This window comes from Bos indicus, chromosome 1, assembly GCF_029378745.1.
Source record: "Bos indicus isolate NIAB-ARS_2022 breed Sahiwal x Tharparkar chromosome 1, NIAB-ARS_B.indTharparkar_mat_pri_1.0, whole genome shotgun sequence".
NCBI lineage: Eukaryota > Metazoa > Chordata > Mammalia > Artiodactyla > Bovidae > Bos > Bos indicus.
In genome coordinates, this window is record NC_091760.1 from 106229722 (window position 1) to 106251276 (window position 21555).

The 21555-nt window shown below is 39.8% G+C and overlaps 1 protein-coding gene across 1 annotated transcript in view; it reads right to left on the reverse strand.

Annotated features, from left to right (window-relative positions):
- Nucleotides 1-5855: 5855 nt before the first annotated feature.
- The window catches only part of OTOL1 (otolin 1), a 41371-nt gene continuing 25671 nt past the window's right edge, over nt 5856-21555 (reverse strand). Inside the window, exons 2-5 of the mRNA XM_019967897.2 lie at nt 17178-17546; nt 11175-11264; nt 8137-8208; nt 5856-6943 (exon numbers count right to left, since the gene is read on the reverse strand). Of these exons, the coding sequence (XP_019823456.2) occupies nt 6045-6943; nt 8137-8208; nt 11175-11264; nt 17178-17538 (1422 nt within the window). The 5' untranslated portion in view covers nt 17539-17546 and the 3' untranslated portion in view covers nt 5856-6044. The remainder of the gene's footprint in view (nt 6944-8136; nt 8209-11174; nt 11265-17177; nt 17547-21555) is intronic.

Sequence of the window (21555 nt, forward strand, 5' to 3'; positions counted from 1 at the left end):
ACCTTTTTTGTATAGTTTTTCTATGTAAAATTCTCCAAGCCAGGCTTCAACAATACATGAACCATGAATTTCCAGATGTTCAAGCTGGATTTAGAAAAGGCAGAGGAACCAGAGATAAAATTGCCAACATCCACTGGATCACCGGAAAAGCAAGAGTTCCAGAAAAACATCTACTTCTGCTTTGTCAGCTATGCCAAAGCCTTTGACTGTGTGGATCACAACAAACTGTGGAAAATTCTTAAAGATATGGGAAGACCAGACCACCTGACCTGCCTCCTGAGAAATCTGTATGCAGGTCATGGAACAACAGACTGGTTCCAAATCGGGAAAGGAGGCTGTATATTGTCACCCAACATATTTAACTTATATGCAGAATACATCATGCAAAATGCCAGGCTGGATGAAGCACAAGCTGGAATCAAGATTGCCGGGAGAAATATCAATAACCTCAGATATGCAGATGACGTCACCCTTATGGCAGAAAGCAAAGAAGAACTAGAGAGCCTCTTGATGTAAGTGAAAGAGGAGAGTTAAATAGTTGGCTTAAAACTCAATATTTAGAAAACTAAGATCATGGCATCTGATCCCATCACTTCATGGCAAATAGATGGGGAAATAATGGAAACAGTGACAGACTTTATTTTGGGGGGGCCCAAAATCACTGCAGATGGTGACTGCAGCCATGAAATTAAAAGACGCTTGCTCCTTGGGAAAAAAGCTATGACCAACCTAGACAGCATGTTAAAAAGCACAGACATTACTTTACTGTCAAAGGTCCATCTAGGCAAAGCTATGGTTTTTTCCAGTAGTCATGTATGGATGTAAGAGTTGGACTATAAAGAAAGCTGAGCGCCAAAGAATTGATGCTTTTGAATTGTGTTGGAGAAGACTCTTGAGAGTCCCTTGGACTGCAAGGAGATCCAACCTGTCAATCCTAAAGGAAATCAGTCTTGAATATTCATTGGAAGGACTGATGCTGAAGCTGAAATTCCAATACTTTGGCCACCTGATACGAAGAACTGACTCATTGTAAAAGACCCTGATGCTGGGAAAGATTGAAGGCAGGAGGAGAAGGCGACAACAGAGGATGAGATGGCTGGATGGCATCACTGACTCAATGGACATGAGTTTGAGAAAGCTCTGGGAGTTGGTGATGGACAGGGAAGCCTGGCATGCTGCAGTCCATGGGGTCGCAAAGAGTCGGACACGACTGAGCAACTGAACTGAACTGAATCTATAAAATGCAATGATTCAACAAGAGTGGTATAATTTGATAAAACTGTCAATAGAACATTAACTATGTGTAAATCTTAATAGTGAAAGCATATATTTTACTGAAATAAAGTTTTAAAAATAACATCTATGAAAGAGAAAGTGTTAGTTGCTCAGTCATATCCAATTCTTTGTGACCCCATGGACTGTAGTTCGCCAGGCTCCTCTGTCCATGGGATTTTCCAGGCAGGAATACTGGAGTGGATTTCCATTCCCTTCTTCAGGGGATCTTCCCAATCCAGGGATTGAACCTGGGTCTGCTGCGTTGCTGTCAGATGCTTTACCATGTGAGCCACCAGAGAAGCCCAAAACACGTATAGGATAAACATATAGTAATTCACGAGGTAAACTCTTTCTGTACTCAACCAAATATCACATTCCCACTCATAGAACACCCAGACACACACACAATAGTAATTCAATCATCTGTGATGTTTTGCTTACTGTTGGTCAAATAAAAACCATTCATTGTTTTTTACTTTTTCAACATAAGAATATACATTAAAGTAGGAGGATAGAACATATTTTTAATAATTTTGTTAGATTGACTCATAACATTTAAATATTTATTATGTTCGGTACAATTTTTATTTTAGCCCTGAACCCCTTGTGTTTTAGATAAATCCAATTTGGAGGTTATTGCAATAAAAAAGAAAATCAAGGTCATAAATGATGGTGCTTTGATCAGAGTAATGGCAAAGGAGATATGAGAAGTCATCAAATTCTTGATACTTCCTGAAGAAAGCACCAAGAGGATTTCCTGACAGATTGGATTTAAGTGTGAAAGGGAAAAAAAATCACATGACCCAAGCTTTTTGGCCTGTTCAATTCCAGAAAACTTGTCATTTTGTGAGTTACATCAGGATGTGGGAGGGCAGCTTGGGGAGACTTTCAGAAGCTTGTTTTGTCATGTTAAGCCAGAGATGCAGTTTAATTCTCAGTGGTTTAATACTCTGGGGAGATCCACTTTGTTTTTTGTGCTTCTGAAGGATGGGAGACATGGTATAGTTGAAAGAAAGGGACACTGCTGTGCCACTTCTCCATTCTTGTAGCAGAGAGAGGCATAAAGAACCTAGAAGCCACCTCCCAAAGCCATCCCTAAGGCTAAGAGCTGGGATGCCCTGGGAAAAGTTCATATTGCTAAGTCACTTCAGTCGTGTCTGACTCTGTGGGATTCCATAGATGGCAGCCCACCAGGCTCCCCCGTCCCTGGGATTCTCCAGGCAAGAACACTGGAGTGGGTTGCCATTTCCTTCTCCAATGCAGGAAAGTGAAAAGTGAAAGTGAAGTCGCTCAGTCGTGTCTGACTCCTAGCGACCCCATGGACTACAGCCCACCAGGCTCTTCCGTCCGTGGGATTTTCCAGGCAAAAGTACTGGAGTGGGGTGCCATTGCCTTCTCCGGAAAAGTTCATAACTAACCACCAATCCTGGATCTTAACCCCAAACTCTTAACTTCAGGCTTAAAGACCTATAAAATGTTTATCACAAACACACATGCAAGACACGACTGGATATCATAAAGCCTCCATGTGAACTGTTCCTCTCTTACTGGCCCTCTTCCCAGCTGCCTTTTACATCACATCCTTTGATGTGGTTCCTCTTGCATCTTCCTCAGCTAGTTGGCTCTCAGCCTCCCCAAGTCCTTCCAACCCAAAGATGGAGATGGCATAAATTTAAAAATATCTACAAGATCACTTTGTATTTTGTTCAGTCACCCAGTTGTGTCTGACTGTTTGCAAAGCCACGGACTGCAGCATGCCAGACCTCTCTGTCCATCACCATCTCCCGAAGTTTGCCTAAGTTCATGTCCATTGCATTGGTGATGCATTCCAGCCACCTCATCCTCTGACGCCCTCTTCTCCTTCAGCCCTCAATCTTTTCCAGCATCAGGGACTTTTCCAATGAGTCAGCTGTTCACATCAAATGACCAAAATACTGGAGTTTCAACTTCAGCATCAGTCCTTCCATTGAGTACTCAGGGTTGATTTCCCTTAAGATTGACTAGCTTGATCTCCTTGTTGTCCAAGGGACTCTCAGGAGTCTTCTCCAGCACCACAGTTTGAAGGCATCAATTCTTCAGTGCTCCATCTTCTTTACGGTCCAGCCCTTACAACTGTATGTGACCACTGGGAAGACCATAGCCTTGGCTACATGGACTTTTGTCGGCAGAGTAATGTCTCTGTTTTTCAGCACACTGTCTAGCTTTCCTGCCAAGAAGCAAATGTTTTCTGGTTTCATGGCTGCAGTCACCATCTGCAGTGATTTTAGAGCCCAAGAGGAGGAAAGCTGTCACTACTTCCACCTTTTCCCCCTCTATTTGCCATGGAGTAATGGGGCTGGATGCCATGATCTTAGGTTTTTAATATTTAGTTTTAAGCTGGCTCTTTCACTCTCCTCCTTTGCCCTCATCAAGATGCTGTTTAGTTCCTCTTCACTTTCTGCCATTAGAGTGGTATCATCTGCATATCTGAGGTTATTGATGTTTCTCCCACCTATCTTGATTCCAGCTTATAACTCATCCAGCCTGGCATTTCTCATGATGTGATCAGTGTATAGATTAAATAAACAGGATGACAGCCCTGTCGTACTTTCTCAATCTTGAACCAATCAGTTGTTCCATACAAGGTACTAACTGTTGCTTCTTGACCAACATACAGGTTTCTCAGGAAACAAGTAAGATGGTCTGGTATTCCCATCTCTTTAAAAGCTTTCTATGGTTTATTATGATCCACATAGTCAAAGGCTTTGGCGTAGTTGATGAAACAGAGGTAGATGTTTTTATGGAATTCCCTAGCTTTCTCTATGATCCAGCCAATGTTGGAGATTTGATCTCTGGTTCCTCTTCCTTTTCTAAATCCAGCTTGGACATCTCGAAGTTCTTGGTTCACCTAATGCTGAATCTTGGCATCCAAGATTTTAAGCATGAACCTTACTAGCATAGGAAATGAGTGCAATTGTCCGATGGTTAGCACATTCTTTAGTACTACCCTTCTTGGGAACTGGAATGAGGATTGACCTTTTCCAGTCCTGTGGCCACTGCTGGGTCTTTCAGATTTGCTGACATATTGAATGCAACACCTTGATGCCATCATCCTTTAAGGTTTTGAATCGTTCTACCTGAATTCAATCACATCCACTAGCTTTATTATAAGAGCATACAGAGAGACAAAACTGTAAGTTCCTGGAATCTCTTCACTATCCCATCCTCAAATTGGAAAAGATAATTCTAAGTACAAGTATCACTATTTTAATCACTTGAAAATTCTTACCCCCTCTTGTGTGCAAAGCCACAGTTAAAGCAATATTACAATCTAAATAGAGAAGAATTTGCTGAAGGAAGGGCAAACTCTTGAGAGTAAACTTTACCCCAGCCTGCTGGGTAATCTTTGGATGAGAAACTAATGCAGTATTTCCAAAATTGGCATCTTACAGAATGCTGTTCCACGGGATGTTGCTTGATGAATTCTGTATTCAAAATAAGTATAGGATCATTGGATAAGTTAAATTAAACAAATTTCTTTTCTGTGGGAATGTCAGGGACTACACTCACATGCTTTATGAACCTTTAAGAGGGAGACAGAATATAAGATTTTCAACATTTGTTTGACACAGAATCCATTCTTTGCAGTAGCTCATAATAACAACTTCCAGTAATGGTTTTCCTCTGAACATAGTTTGGGAAACACTTATCAAAAATGAATTATGTTTTTCAGAGTTTATCTGGCAAAGCAAGGCCAAAAAATCCACCATCACCCAGTCCCTGATCTGACCACCAAGATTTGCAAATCTGTATAACTATATGCCTTCATTAAACCAAATTAAATTTAGAGTCAATAAATTCACTTCTTTAAAAAAATGAGGCTGCTAAGTTATTATATATTCACAGTATTAAATAGTCACATTGCAAATGAATTCCCAATACTCACCTGTTCCAGCAGTGTTATTACTGAATAACCAGAATTAATTATTTTAGAGATGATAATGAAGCCAAAGAATTTATCCAAATTAAATGTTCTTCCATAAAGAAAGGACTGAAATTTTAGATCAATAATGATTTAATTTTCCTCTGGAATCTTTTGGGGGGTCATTTAATTCTTCTAAGCACAATAATTAGATGAATGGTTGGATCTTTGCTATAATGAGCAATATCTTTATCAACTTTCTTTTTACCATTTACCCAACACACAAGTCCATATAATGCAGGCTTTTTATGAGCAAACACTTACACAGTGATTAATTTTAAAGATACTTTAGCTAGTCTTTATTATTCTTTCTGTGTTTTCACCCTGAATTAAACTAACATGGGACTAGTTCCATTTCATTGGCAGGCAATCCTCCCAACAGAATTAGAAATTTCTGAGAAATATCTGCCCACTGTATGTTAGCTGTTAGCCTCATATTCACAAAGAAAAGAGTTATATACATTTTTATGAAATATAGGAAATATTTAGTAAGAATATATTTATTATAAATCTTCATATTTTATATACAGATATTGTTATTTAAAGGACATAAGAAATGCCATTATAATGCTAAAATGAAAAAACCTAGCTACAAAATTAATAGATACATGCTCTCAACTATGTGTAAATATTCTTAAAGGTGATGTCTTAAAATAGGAATTATTCAACCTAAGTGATATCATTTTTTCTTAATTTTTCTGTATTATTTTTATAATCGTGAAAATAACAAAGGTTATTTTTTCCAACAGCACTACCCAATGTTACTTGACTTCTACTAAACCCAAACTACAGTGTTGAAGACATAAGATCATGGTGAAATGCTAGGGTTTTCATCTGGGTACAAAAGGAACCCAGTAAAAATGCTGTCATCCTCAGCACTGACATACACCCCATTCCAATCCTTTGAAACTTCCAGCCAGACTTGGTCCCCTGCTCTTAATTTCAGGATGATGAGGAGAGAGGTCTGGTCTATTTCATGGCCATAGAGCGTCTCTCTGGACTTGAACTGCTTCCTGTTCCAGGCCACCAGGCTGATCCGAGCAGGTCGGCCCCTCACGGTGATATGGTAGGAGAAAACGTAGGCCCCAGGAATACTACAGTTAAATTTCCCAGTGACAGGGCTATAATTCCCTTGGTCATTATAGAGAACCTTATCAAACTTGATAGGGGCATTGGGAGGAGGGAAGGGCTTGGATAAAGCAGCACTGAAAGCCGACCGTGGGACTCTGGCCTGCTCCCCCTTGGAGCCCTTGAGGCCCCGAGAACCCTTCTTCCCGATCGACCCCCTGACCCCTTTGCTCCCCAGCTCGCCCTTGGGTCCCACGGGTCCCATGAGACCAGGAATTCCCAACTCTCCCTTTTCTCCTTTGACTCCTGGATCACCTGGCACCCCAGGAAGGCCATCTGAGCCACTTTTCCCTTCCATTCCATTATCTCCTTTGCTGCCTTTCTCTCCTTTCATGCCCTCCTCGCCTTTTTCTCCCTTTTCTCCCCTCTCCCCGGAATCTCCAGAGTAGCCCTTGTCCCCCACTTCGCCCTTCTCTCCCTTGGCACCAGGCTCTCCATTCAAGCCTGGTGCTCCTATAGGCCCTCTGTCTCCTTTATCTCCTTTGGTACCATTGGCACACGTGTCCCCCTTCGAGCCTTTTTGTCCTTTCACTCCCGTTGGGCCAATGTTTCCTGTGTCCCCCTTAGGACCAATTCCACCTGAAATGGAAAATTTAAATCATGGTTAAGGCTCACATAGGGTATGACCAGGATGCTATTATCAGTGTATGTACGTGCTCAGTCTGTGTTCAACTTTTTTGCTGCCCCATGGACTGTAACCCTCCAGGCTCCTCTGTCCATGGGATTTCCCAGGCAAGAATCCTGGACTAGGATGCCATTTCCTTCTCCAGGGGATCTTCCTGACCCAGAGATCAAACCTGCATCTCTTGCATCTCCTACATTGGCAGGCAGGTTCTTTACCAGCTGAGGCTATTATCAGAGAGCTCACAAAAGGAAATACAACCTCCTAACTGGAACTGGAAGTCTGGTTCTCCCCTGAGCAATGGCGGCGCAGAGGAGACTCTTACACTGAATCATTCAAATAAAGCTACTCTCTCATAAGGGGAAGAGCTAACGCTACTGAAAAGCAATAGCTTATACTTAGATATTGTGTATTTACTGTTAAGATGAGGCAGTATTAGAACTATAGTTGCCCATTGTGTTCTATTACACTTTGCGTTTTGGTCCAATCCAGCTATTCTCATACATCTCCACATTGCCCATCAAATCTTCCAGGGAAAGAACCTCAACCCGGAAAGATTGAGGTATCTTTTCCCCAAGGACAGCTAGAGAGAGGAGCAGAGCTCAGATACTTCTATCATCTCCAGACTCCCAAACTAGTGCTGGTGACATTCCACCAATCAGTACACTGAATTATTAGATTATTAATTTATATTTCCCTTTGACCTCCTTGATAACTTTAAATACAAACAGGAAGAAAATTAAAGGCTATACCACACATGTGACCGCACACAATAGATATACTGATAAGCTTTTGAGAGTCCCTTGGACTGCAAGGAGATCCAACCAGTCTATCCTAAAGGAGATCAGTCCTGGGTGTTCATTGGAAGGACTGATGTTGAAGCTGAAACTCCAATACTTTGGCCAACTGATGCAAACAGCTGACTCATTTGAAAAGACCCTGATGCTGGGAAAGATTGAGGGCGGGAGGAGAAGGGGATGACAGAGGATGAGATGGTTGGATGGCATCACTGACTCGATGGACATGAGTTTGGGTAGGCTCCAGGAGTTGGTGATGGACAGAGAGACCTGGCATGCTGTGGTTCATGGGGTCTCAAAGAGTCGGACATGACTGAGCAACTGAACTGAACTGAACTGAACTGATAAGCTACCTGGTTCTCCAGGCTTTCCTGGGTATCCTGGAACTCCACTTGCTCCTTGGTCTCCACGTTCTCCCTTGAATCCTAAAATGATACCAAGATTAGCTTTTTTCCAGCTATATTAACCATGATATAACTAACATCTATTTCACACCTGTGTCACATTCCATTGTTTCCTTTATCAAAATGTGTAAAGGTAAAGACAATATGGGAAAAGAATTCATTGAGCATCATTAGGAACATTTTATTCCAATTGATGGTAAGCCATTTAAAGGATTTGGAGGTAGTGCCAAATCTCTTCATCAGAGTTCAGCTTTTGCCTCAGCAATCTTGTAGCTTTTCAGATCTCATACAAAACTCATGATATTCTGCTTTACATTATATATGTCTGTGTTTGTGTGCTTCCTATTATGAATTTTGAATGACAGTTAAAAAGTCCTCTTTTTTATATTCCTCACAATGTCTGAGAAATAGTGCCATGCACTATATAAGCTGACACAGAGTACAACATTTTGCAATCAGCTAAAACTATTTGTGGTAAAAACCCACTTAGGAAAAAAATATTGTCCTTGACATACATAGAGCATCAAGGAAAAGCTGATTTTCTTTTTGTTTGCATGTTTTTCATATGATCTTTGGGCAAATTATAAAACTGAAAATTCATGTTTGAAAAAAATTAAAATATCCAGGGGTTTAGATATTTGCTGTATTACCACAAAATGAACTTTTATATGGGCCTGGCCAAAGGCCAAAGATATTATAGTACAGCCACTCTAGATTTATTTTAATTGTAAATAATAGCAAAAATAATAGTAATAACAATAACTAACTCTCACTTAGCATTTACTTTGCACCATGTAATGTTCCAAACTCTTACCATGAATTTTTACATTTCAACCTTTTTAAATATAATATTAACATTTATTTGATAATAAAACAGTCTCTAATATAACAGAGAAACTCACATAACAAAGCACATTTCATCACCTGGGACGTTTTTCATTTCCAAAAGTCTGTAGCATTTCCCATCAAGAAAGATAGAGCAGATATTTTTGTCAACACTTTTATCACAGAAGAAACGTAGGCATGAAAAAGTTTAGAAATCTGTACAGAGTCAAACATGATTGTATATAATATTGGTTGGCATCAATTTGCCAGCCATATTATTTATGATATAACCAACATATTTTGTTCCATTTTTGCAAGGAAAAAAGAAACCCTAAACCAAATTAAAAGTCATGAGAAGAGACTCAGCCAAATTTCATAAGACTAGCTAGAGAAATCCACCCCCCGCCCCCACCATAAGCCAGTCAGCAGAGTTTTCTAAGTAACTGATAATGGCTCCTCCATTATCATTCCACATGAAATTTAAATTTTGGAAATTAACCCATAGGCCATCAGGAAAATTCTGTGTACCTTTCAAGGGAACATAACTATGAATGGAAGTGAAGGAATAATTCTATTCCCAGTCCTTGTCAATATTCATATCCTGACCTTCACTGCACAGTTATTCTGATTCTTGAGTTCATTTAAAGAGTTTAACTACTTACAATGAACTTACTCAATCAGATAAAATTATCCAAAATGCAGTCATACTACTCATTTATTTTTTTTCACTGTAAGTCTTAAGCAAGAGTCCAAGTTAAGTGGAAGTAAAAGGAAAGTACAGTTGTCACTTTATAGACTGGCTAAATGAATTTCTACTTTTGATCCTTCATCAGAAGCATATTCTTAAGAACTTTATTTTACAATACTTCCCTGTTTTTTTCTTCTACTTGCAGAAGTCTAACTTCCAAATGTATGAATCACTGGGGAAGTTCATCACTCATCTTTATTTCACAGAGCTTTCTGCTAACATAATTCAGCCACAGAAGGATTAAATGTTTCCGAGAATGAAAATCGCCTAACTGACAAGTGTGAAGTGGCTCTCTCTTACCTTAGCATCTTTTTTGAGTAATTACTTCACTGAATGTTCTACTAGAAATGAGTTAGGCAGTTCCTGAGCCATGCAGAGTGTGATGTATAGATGATATTAGATTTTTTGACATGTGACACTGAGGCTAAAACATTTACCTTGATGGATAGATGGTATTTCTACAGGCTGGTGGTATTCCCTGAGGAATTTCTAAATGTCCCAATGAATCTGTAACCTTCCTTCAATACCTCAAAGCACTTACAGAGCCAGGGATTTCCCTGGGCAGGACACCCTCTTTGCTGATAAATCTATGGAATTATAGAATTTCTGAGCTGGAAAAGATCTAGTAAAGCACACAAAACAACAGATCTTCTTTAAACAGAGTATAAAGAAATATATAGTCTAGTCCCTCAATATCCAGGTGAGGTAAAGTGATGGGTCCAAGGTCACTGCAATTAGCCTGATGTCTTCTATTTTAATTCAGTTTTCTTCCCACCATTGACACACCCCTGATTTGAGGGTGAGCTAAAGGATATGTCATATTTTTCTTAGCAGGTAGGCCATTTGCCTAAATGGAATATTCTAGAGGATTGCCTGCTCTGATTAGTTTTATCTAGTAGGAAGTTAATTTGCATCATAAAGAAGAACTCAAATGGGAATATATAGGAAAAGATCCCCTTGAATTCTCTGACAGTCCAGTGGTTAGGGCTCTGTGTTCCACTGCAGACGACATGGGTTTGATCCCTGATCAGGGAATTAAGACCCTGCAAACTTCAAGCTGTTGGCTAATTAAAAAAAAAAAAGAAAAGTACACTTCCCCAGAATGTGTATGCCCTGTGGCTCCCAGTCACTGGGTCAGCCAGGTGGACTATGAGAAATAGGAAAGGTGTGTGTGTGTGTGTGTGTGTGTATTGTGAAAGAGAGATTACCAGGCAAGTTTAAAATTCTCAATTGGCTATTTATAAAGTTAACATTTTAATATCAAATGTAACTCACACTATGTCTTACCAAGTTTTTACATTTTAAAAACTTGATCCACCTGCAAGAAGCTGGTATTTTCTTAGCAAGCTGCTCTTCTTAAAAATGATGCAGAACATCTGTTGAGTTTCAACATGAAATGAATATAATCACCTACCTTTCTCTCCTTTCTGGCCTTTTGGACCTTGGGGTCCAACAATTCCTGGTGACCCTGGGATCCCTATATTACCAGCCTCTCCCTTAAAACCTGGAAATGAGATTTAAAAACCATCAGGGCAGGAAAATTCTCTTTTGAAATTCACTAGTTCAAAAAAAGCAGTCACTTTATTGATGCCAATGACTGTCAGTGTAGTAATGATAAGATCTGGGTGAAAATAAACTATTACAGAGTTCTAAGGACAATATTTTTGTCTGATTTGCAATTTTGCACTACCTGAATAGATAAATTGAGCCCATTAGTACTTGTCACTGAATTCATGGCAGTGATCAAATGATTCAGAGAAGCAGTACTATATCAAACAATAGGAACAAAATACCTGACTATTAAGCTCATGTGGACTGCACTTTCAAATAAGAAGTAAAACCAGAATACCTAGCACTGTGGGTTTTCCCATTCCTTCTCTTATTCATTGACTCAGGAACTACTGCAGAGTCCTATACATCAAGCATCCAGCTAGGTGTCAGGAATCAGCCATCAACATTCCAGCAGCCCCTTTTCCCCCATGGAGCTGAGAGCCCATAAAAGAGAAACGTGAGCAAATTACCACAAAAATAAATAGAAATGGCTACACTGCTGTTAGCAATGTGAAGAAACGAAGAAGTTCCTATTGTAGATTGTGGTTAAAAAAAATTAACTTATGGGAACAGAGTAGACATCCTGGGGAAAAAAGGGGCATTAAGCTAAGACACAATGAACAAATTAGAATTTTCCAAGACCAAAAAGAAAAGATGAGTATTTCGGGAAAAACAGCAATGGAAAAGACCATGAACAGACCTAGCGATCAGGGTAAAGAAGGCCAAGGGGCAGATGGTGCGGGGTTCATAACATCACTAGTTCCTTGCTTGTCCCAGCAGCCTGGATCCCTTCCACTTACCTGGACCACACATAGACCCAGGCCAAAGACAATTATCCTTCCTACAACTCCAGCCTTGTTTAAGCATAGGAACTGTTTTGCAACCCCTGACTAGAATAATTTGTGGCCAGTTTCTTTGAAAGTTAACCCTATAGATAAGTGCACTCAATTAAATTGTAATCTTTCATCTTAATTATTATAATTAATGCTGATGGAATGCAGAAAATTATATTCAATCTGTCGAATTTCCTTTTTGAAAGAACATTGTATTTGTTTGGATGAAGCACTTTAATAAATTGCTTGCAACAGAGGTTAAGGCTGAAGGCACACTTAAACAGTGGTTAAGCTCCTCTGTCTAGAAAAGCAGGAAGAGCAGAAAGGAAAGTAATGGAAAATAAATGGGAGGGTGGAGTGGGGCAGAAGCAAGCAAGGTCAGTCAGTCACTGTGCAATGACCCCCTTCTTCATGACACCCAAATGCCTAATGTGGTCATGAGGGAAATGATAAAGGGCAGTGTCCAGTTTGGCACAGGGAGCACAAAGCAAGTGTCTGCAGAGTACAAGGGGTACTGGGGCTACTCTTCCATCTACATCATGGTTGCTGCTGCTGCTAAGTCACTTCAGTCATGTCCGACTCTGTGCAACCCCATAGACGGCAGCCCACCAGGATCCCCGTCCCTGGGATTCCCAAGGCAAGAACACTGGAGCGGGTTGCCATTTCCTTCTCCAATGCATGAAAGTGAAAAGTGAAAGTCAAGTCGCTCAGTCGTATCCGACTCTTAGCAACCCCATGGACTGCAGCCCACCAGGCTCCTCCATCCATGGGATTTTCCAGGCAAGAGTACTGGAGTGGGGTGCCATTGCCTTCTCCGACATCATGGTTAGTTTAGTGTAAATAACAGAAGACTAGACTTAATTGAACAGCTGGGGCTGGAAGCTGCAAAAATTTAGTTTGATTCCAAGTTGAACACTCTCAGGTTACATGACCTCTAGAATTACATAAAATTCTCTGAAATGCAATTAAATCATCAACTGACATGTAATAATATTTTAAACATTTTCTACAAAGATGAGAAACAATAAAGTGCTTAAGAGTTCTTGGCACACAGTAGGTAGCTCGGTCATGTCTGACTCTTTATGACCCCATGGACTGCAGCACGCCAGGCTTCCCTGTCCACCAACTCTCAGAGCTTACTCAAACTCATGTCCATTGAATCAGTGATGCCATCCAACCATCTCATCCTTTGCTGTCCCCGTCTCCTCCTGCCTTCAATCTTTCCCAGCACCAGGGTCTTTTCCAAAGAGTCAGTTCTTCGAATCAGGTGGTCAAAGTACTGGAGTTTCAGCTTCAGCATCAGTCCTTCCAATGAATACTCAGGATTGATTTCCTTTAAGACTGACTAGTTTGATCTCCTTGCAGTCCAAGGGACTCTCAAGAGTCTTCTCCAGTACCACATTTCAAAAGCATCAATTCTTCAGTGCTGTACTTTCTCTATGGCCCAACTCTCACATCCATACATAGCTACTGGAAAATCAGATTTTTGACTGTATGGACTTTGTTGACAAAGTAATGTCTCTGCATTTTAATATGCTGTCTAGGTTTGTCATAGCTTTTCTTCCAAGGAGCAAGCATCTTTTAATTTCATGGCTGCAGTCACCATCTGCAGTGATTTTGGAGCCCAGACATCTTGGAGTGCAAAGTCAACTGGGCCTTAGGAAGCACCACTATGAACAAAGCTACTAGAGGTGATGGAATTCCAGCTAAGCTATTTCCAGTCCTAAAAGATATTGCTGTTAAAGTGCTGCACTCAGAATACCAGCAAATTTGGAAAACTCAGCAGTGGCTACAGGACTGGAAAAGGTCAGTTTTCACTCCAATCCCAAGAAGGGCAGTGCCAAAGACTTGTTCAAACTACCACACAATTGCACTCATCTCACATGCTAGTAAAGTAATGCTGAAAATTTTCCAAGCTAGGTTTCAACAGTATGTGAACCAAGAACTCCCAGATGTTCAAGCTGGATTTAGAAAAGCCTGAGGAACCAGAGATCAAATTGTCAACATCCATTGGATCACAGAAAAAAGCAAGAGAATTCCAGAAGAACATCTGCTTCATTTACTAGCTAAAGCCTTTGATTGTGTGGATCACAACAAACTGTGGAAAATTCTTAAAGAGATGGGAAGACCAGACCACCTAACCTACCTCCTGAGAAATCTGTATGCAGGTCAAGAAGCAACAGTTAGAACCGGACATGGAACAGACTGGTTCCAAACTGAGAAAGAAGTACATTAAGGTGTATATTGTCAGCCTGCTTATTTATCTTATATGCAGAGTACATCATGCTAAATGCAGGGCTGGATGAAGCACAAGCTGGAATCAAGCTTGCCAGGAGAAGTATCAATAATCTCAGATATGTAAATAACACCACCCTTATGGCAGAAAGTGAAGAGGAACTAAAGAATCTCTTGATGAAAGTGAAAGAGGAGAGTGAAGAAGCTGGCTTAAAACTCAACATTCAAAAAACTAAAATCATGGCATCCAATCCCATCACTTCATGGCAAATAGATGGGGAAACAATGGAAACAGTGATAGGTAGCTATTATCATAACTGAATTAATGAAAGAAGCTGGAGATAAAAGTTTCAAATGGAATTTTATCTTTGCAAGATATTAGATACAGCTGTATACTTCAAAATACTTTCATTCAGAAACTGTAAAATTAGGTTCATGACTTTTTAAAATCTACAGTTATTACTTATATCACAGTAGATGATACAAATGTGATATATGTAATGTATGTGTGTTCATGTGACCAAGAACTAACAGATAACGAAAAAAATAAATAGTTGGGTTTGAGCAGATTTACTTTCATCTTCAAGTTTGTTTAATGTTGTTTTTATACAACATTAAACATTACACATTACTACAATGTTTTTGACAAAATCATGGTTACCAAAGAGGGAAGGGAATCAGGAAGGATAAATTAAGAGTATGGGATTAGCAGATATATACTAGTATATATAAAGTAAATAAACAACAAGGTCCTACTATGTATCACAGGAAACTATATTCAATATGCTGTAATAAACTGTAATGGAAAAATACGAAAAAGAATATGCATATATGGGCTTCTCTGGTAACTCAGATGGTAAAGAATATGCATGCAATGCAGGAGACCCAGGTTCAAATCCTGGGTTGGGAAGATCCCCTGATGAAGGCAATGGCAACCCACTCCAGTATTCTTGCCTGGAAAATTCCATGGGTGGAGTATCCTGGTAGGTTACAGACCAGAGGATCACAAAGAGTTGGATACGACTGAGTGACTGAACTGAACTGAACTGAACTGAGTGACTCCCACTTTCACTTTTTTCTTTTCATTTATATATATATAAATTGAATCACTTTGCCATACACCAGAATCTAACACAACACTGCAAATCATCTATGCTTCAATTAAACAAATAAATAGTACAAGAAAACAATGTTTTTGAAACACTGGTAAAGCTAGAAAAAATATCTATGAATCTCAAAAACAGGATCCTATCAGGTTCAGAATATTGCACAGGATAAGAAAAGACTCCTACTACAGCTAACCAGAAAAATAAACACAGTTTATTGAGCATGTGTCTATTCTAGGCATCACACTGAGACCTTGTATATAACCTCATTCAGTTCTCTTGACGACTCCATGAAGCTGCCATTATTCTTATCCCATTTTACTATTTTAGAAACTGACACTTGGAGTGCTAATGAAGTTTCCCCAAGGTAGGACCGTGACAGCTTGACCTTCTGAACTCTCAAGCAGTCTGTCTATGGCAGAGCTAGTCAGACTAAGATATATGCATGCCCCAGGCAGTCCAATAACGTGGCACACCTTTAGAATATATGTCCTGGGTATTTGGAGTCTCAGCTCTGAGAACAGCCTAGCTAAATCCATCAGTGTAAGACAAAAGTCCTGGATGTTACAGCCTTAGAAAACAGTTTAGCAACCAGCTGTGTTTACTTGACCTCCCACTCCCCCCAAGCAGCTTTCCAGCCAGGCTTGATACTGACAGAAACCCTGGTAAATAATATAATTTCCTTAGTCTCATTAGGTCGCCAGTAATGTTGTGGCAACTCTGAAATCTCGGGACCCCAGACTCCTACCCAGCTCCCTTCCCCTTCAATTTCACCTCTGCATAAACACCGATCACATTTCCCAAAAGGTATCTGCAATAGGATGAAATGAATGAAAAGCTTAATGAGGATGTGGAATTTCTGATTCTATGACTTTAAATCCTTCAGGCAAGACACAACAAATATTTATATGTAATTCTGTCAGGGAATAGTGGATTTGAAACTGACATTCTGGTCTCACTTTTACCTTGAATTTACTGCTGTAGGACATGGGAAAGCTGAAACGTAGTACAATAAAAGTGAGAGTATATTCGTACTGTATGCATTAAAGACATTTAGAAACTTTGAAATATTTAACCATGATGTTCAATGAAGACTATTGGGCAAGGAGACAGTGCTGCCTCAGAATTTCAATGAGAAGCACACTGAATCCTGCCTTTATTCTCCGCCTCACAGGTATTCTGTTGCTAATCCTAACTACAAATAGCACTCCCAAAATCCATCAGTCAGTACTCATTCTCACTAGACCACAGAACTTTCACGTCACCTTTTTACATGAGCCACTAATGAGATGACTGCATAACTGGAAGAACCACATACCAGTCTACTGTCGGGAGGCTCAGTCTCTGCTCTGACCAGCACCATCCAATAGAACCTTCTGCAACGATGGAAATGCTCTGAATCTGTGCTGCTCTTTGGCCACTTGTGGCTGCTGAGCACTTGAAATGGGGCCAGTGTGACTGAAGAACTGAAATTTTAATCTCATTTCATTTTAATATTAATAGCTGCACATGTGACTCTGCTTAGCACACTGGGCAACAGAACCCGTTGCATTTGTCACAATGTTACACCTAGGCTTGCCCCACTGGCATGATGGTGTAGAAACCCTCGGGCAATTCCACCACCAATCCACTACCTCTCAACGCTAAGTTTGTACAAGTGGGAAATATATGGCTTCGTGTATTTTCAAATACCTGGCTTTCCAGTCTGTCCCGGTTCTCCCTTTTGCCCCGGTCCAGATGAACAACAATCACAGCAATTCAAGAAGAAATCAGCGGTGTCAAGAGTGAGGTTTTCGGAGGGGAAGAGAGTGGCAGCATCAAAGGCAGAATCGAGGACTAAGGGGTCAGGGGTTGGCTCTGCCCTTTCAGCCGCATCTCTGAAGGGGGCTCCTTCTTCTGGAGGTAGGCCACTGGATGGCTTTGGGCCCTTTGGCATCTCTTTTCCCTCAGATTTCTTCGTGAATTTGGTGTATGGTGTGGTCTTGGCTACTGCGTCCATACTAGCAATAACCAAAATAATAAAAATGGCACAAAACCAAGAAAACATCCACATGTTTGAGGCTGAAAGATACAATGGGAATATATACACATATCATGTGAGAACCAAATGAAAAGACTAAATGATATAGATATATACCTATATGAGAGGGATATATATACATAAATGAACCATAAGAATGAACAGTATGCATAATACTAAATGATTTATCTATTTTATATGTAAACATATGCTTCAATCACAACAGAATATTTTATTGACTTAAAGTACTCACTGTAAGGAACATTTGCTTCAATTCTCCTTTCTGGTTGTTTTCCTACTGTTACATGTGCTAAAATATTGCTCTCAATCATTCAAATCATCTTGCCAAATAGAAAACATGATCTATAATAAATGCAACATATATTCTTACTAGCTCATATACTCTGTGGAAAACAAATAAGTATAAAATCCTGACTGATCTCACTCAGATTTATAGGAATCAAATGCATTCATGTTAGAGGGAGATGAAAAATATTGAGCTGAATAGTTTATTTCAGCAAACTCAATTATTTCAAGAAAAAAATCCTGGTAAAGTGTCCTTAAATCTACTCAGGAAAATAGTCTTGTTGTGACAGCAATCTTTTGGAATCTGTTGTAATAAATGGAGAGAGAGAATGAAAAGTCATAAATTTAAATATATGCTATATCTTTATATTCTTCACATGTCATTTAACTCTCTGATTCTTTGCTTTATAATTTGAGGGGTTTTTTCTGAAAACTCACATTTCTCTTTGTATTATTTTAAAAAGCCAAATAGTGGCTATTCTTATTAAAGTTTTTATCAATGTTCACAGGGACATAAGGTTCCTAATGAAATGAAATTTTGATCATAGTATTCCATTCCGCAAAACTCCCAGCATTCCAGTGACTGCTAACAGATAGCCAGGGTTAGAGATGCATGGCTTCTGAACAGAAAAGGCAGGCATGATTAGGATAAATAGTAAGAGACTAAAGAGAGTGGAAATACAGATAGTAACATCTACTGTGTATAGAAGCCCTACAAAGAGTAGGCACCTTACATTCATCAATCCAATCTGTTCTCAAAGCAGCTCTGCCAGGCAGGTGACATACTCACCTTCACAGATGAGAAAACAGGTACTAATTGCTTACGTACCTTATCAAGATCACACAATCTGCGAGTTATTAATTCAGAACTTAAATCCAGGTCTGTTTAATATCAAAGCCTCCACCCTTCCCCACAAATCATGTGATATTTATACAGATGAGATTAAAGGACAATAAATCCAAGGGTAGGATCAATGAAAGAGCACTAGAGGAGACAGATATAAATCAAAGCAGATGAGAAGGGATAAGGGATGCTGTATTTCCAATATTATATAAAGATCCAAAAATGCGAACCTTCTTTTAAGCTGCTTTTGCTACTATATTTATCCTTTCAACCAACATTAACTGAATACTAACAGTGTTACAAGCACTGAGAAATTATATGTAGTGAGATATGATACTATAGACTAAGCTATGGCCTCTGTTATGGACACAAAGGTCTGTCTAGTCAAAGCTATGGCTTTTCCAGTAGTCACGCATGGATGTGAGAGTTGGACTATAAAGAAAGCTGAGCACCAAAGAATTGATGGTTTTGAACTGTGGTGTTGGAGAAGACTCTTGAGAGTCCCTTGGACTGCAAGGAAATCAAACCAGTCCATCCTAAAGGAAATCAGTCCTGAATATTCATTGGAAGAACTGATGCTGAAGCAGAAACTCCAATACTTTGGCCACCTGATGCAAAGAACTGACTCACTGAAAAAGCCCCTGAGTCTGGGAAAGATTGAAGACAGGAGGAGAAGGGGCTGACAGAGGATGAAATGGTTGGAAGGCATCACTGACTCAATGGAATGAGTTTGAGCAAACTCCAGGAGTTGGTGATGGACAGGGAAGCCTGACATGCTGCAGCCCATGGGGTTGCAAAGAGTTGGACACAACTGAGTAACTGAACTGAACGGATGGCTTCTGCCCTCAGGGGGTTGACAATCTAGTAGCAAAGATAAGAAACTACAAAAGCAAAGAGGAAAGTGTGAAGAGCAGATGGTTATAAAGCATCTCTCCAAATACAGATCTTGCACCCCTTCTTCCCCCATCCCTGTAAGATTGAACACATACACGTGGTCACTGTGCATCAGTCAGCTAAACCCAGCCCCAGCCAAAACCAGACACAAAAATATTCTGCTTAGATATAATACAATTCAACTTTCATGAGTTCATACAATTGCATTCAATGAAACATTCATTTGTTCAACAAACATTTACTTGAGCATCTAAGAAGAGTCAGGAACTGTGCTGGGTCATACAAATAAAGATAAATAAAATCAGTAAGGATCCTGTCTGCAGTAAATATCCAAACATGGCAAAAAGCCAAAGTACAAAATATGGAAAGTGAAATACTAGACACTTTCAATTTTCTCACCACTTTGCTATAAAAATAATTCGAGTTTACAAAATGCTGTATTAATGTTCTGCCATTGTTTATGTTCTTTTAAGCAAATGAGGTTATATAGGGAAATAACCAGGGTTTTTTTTTTTTTCCTCACTGAAATATATCTGTATTATTCTCCTTGGCACAGCAAGTTATTTTTGATCCTGAAAACATGTTATGATAGCCCCTTGGTAAACCAGTCCTGAGGTGGCAAATAAGAGATAGCTGTTGAACGGGGGAAGGGAGAAAACTAACAATGAGATCATGACAGGCATTTTCCAGGCAATTTATAATTATTATTATAATTACATCACACATAAACCATGAAAAGTAAGATTTACTATGCCCACATAATGGATTATAAAACTGAGGCAAAGAGAGGTTGAGTAGCCTGCCTGAGATCACAGTATTAGTCTGGAGCAGAGCTGGGATTAAAACCTAAATCCATTTGACTCCAAAATCAACCCAACCACTCCTTGCTGTGCTGGGCTGCCTGGGGATGAATGAGTGATCAGAGATGCTGCACAACAAGCCGAGTTAGGCCCTTCACAGAGCCCACCTAAGGCCCTGCAGTGGGAGAAAGTGGTTTCTCACAAACAAGAAATGGGAACTTAATGGGAGACATGAGGAAGAAGAGAGATGAGATGTCTGGCTCTGATCATGGAACATACTTGTGTGGGGCAGTTACAGAGGGGAGCACAGCCCATCCAAAAAGAGGCTAAAGGTCCACAGAAAGGAAAGAACAGAGCTAACCAATTTTGGGAAGGTGTTTGGTGTCCCTGACTGAGGGTGTGGATTGTCCTCATAAGTATCTTCCTTGTAATGTGGCTTCCTGCTTCCCAATTTAAATGTAGATATTAAAGGATAATGTCATCAGTACTTGAAGATTTGATGAGGCTCCCTAAGAACTTGGAGATGAGGAAAACATGAATCCCTTTCCAAAAGTGCTGATAGCAACCTGACTGATGGTGCACAGATATTATTTCCTTTTAACTATAGATTGTTTTCATATTTGTGTAAACACACGAAAACCAGCCCGCAAAACCTTCACAATGAGTCTAGCAAGTGAGGGCACTTGACCAAACTCTAAGTCACTAGAACAAAAAACATGACTTAAATGCTAAGTCTGAAGATAAACATAGATATAAATCTTAACAGAGGGGTTAGAAGCAAAGATCTAAAAGGAGATTGAGGTTCCCCAGTTAACATAAATATAGTAAAAGCCCTTTTACTCCTCCTGAAAGTTGCCCAGACTGTAAGCATTTCAAGAGTAGAAAGTTGCGTCTCTTTTGTTTCTATGTCCCCAGGGCCTAGGACAATATGTATCCCATAAATTTTTTCTAAACTGAAATGAAGTAGTAGATTGCATTATTGTCTCCAATTGTCTCCCATCCTTCCCTGTACTCATACTCTTTGCTATATAGGTTTTTCACGGTCTCCCATGAAGAATGAGGTCTATACTCCAATCCTTTGACTTTGAGTTCAGCCATGTGACTTTGGCCAGTAGAATGAGGTGGAAATAACAGGGCACCATTTCCAAGTCTAAGTTTCAAGAGCCCTTACATGTTTCTACTTGCTGTCTTGCACTTTGGCCTTTG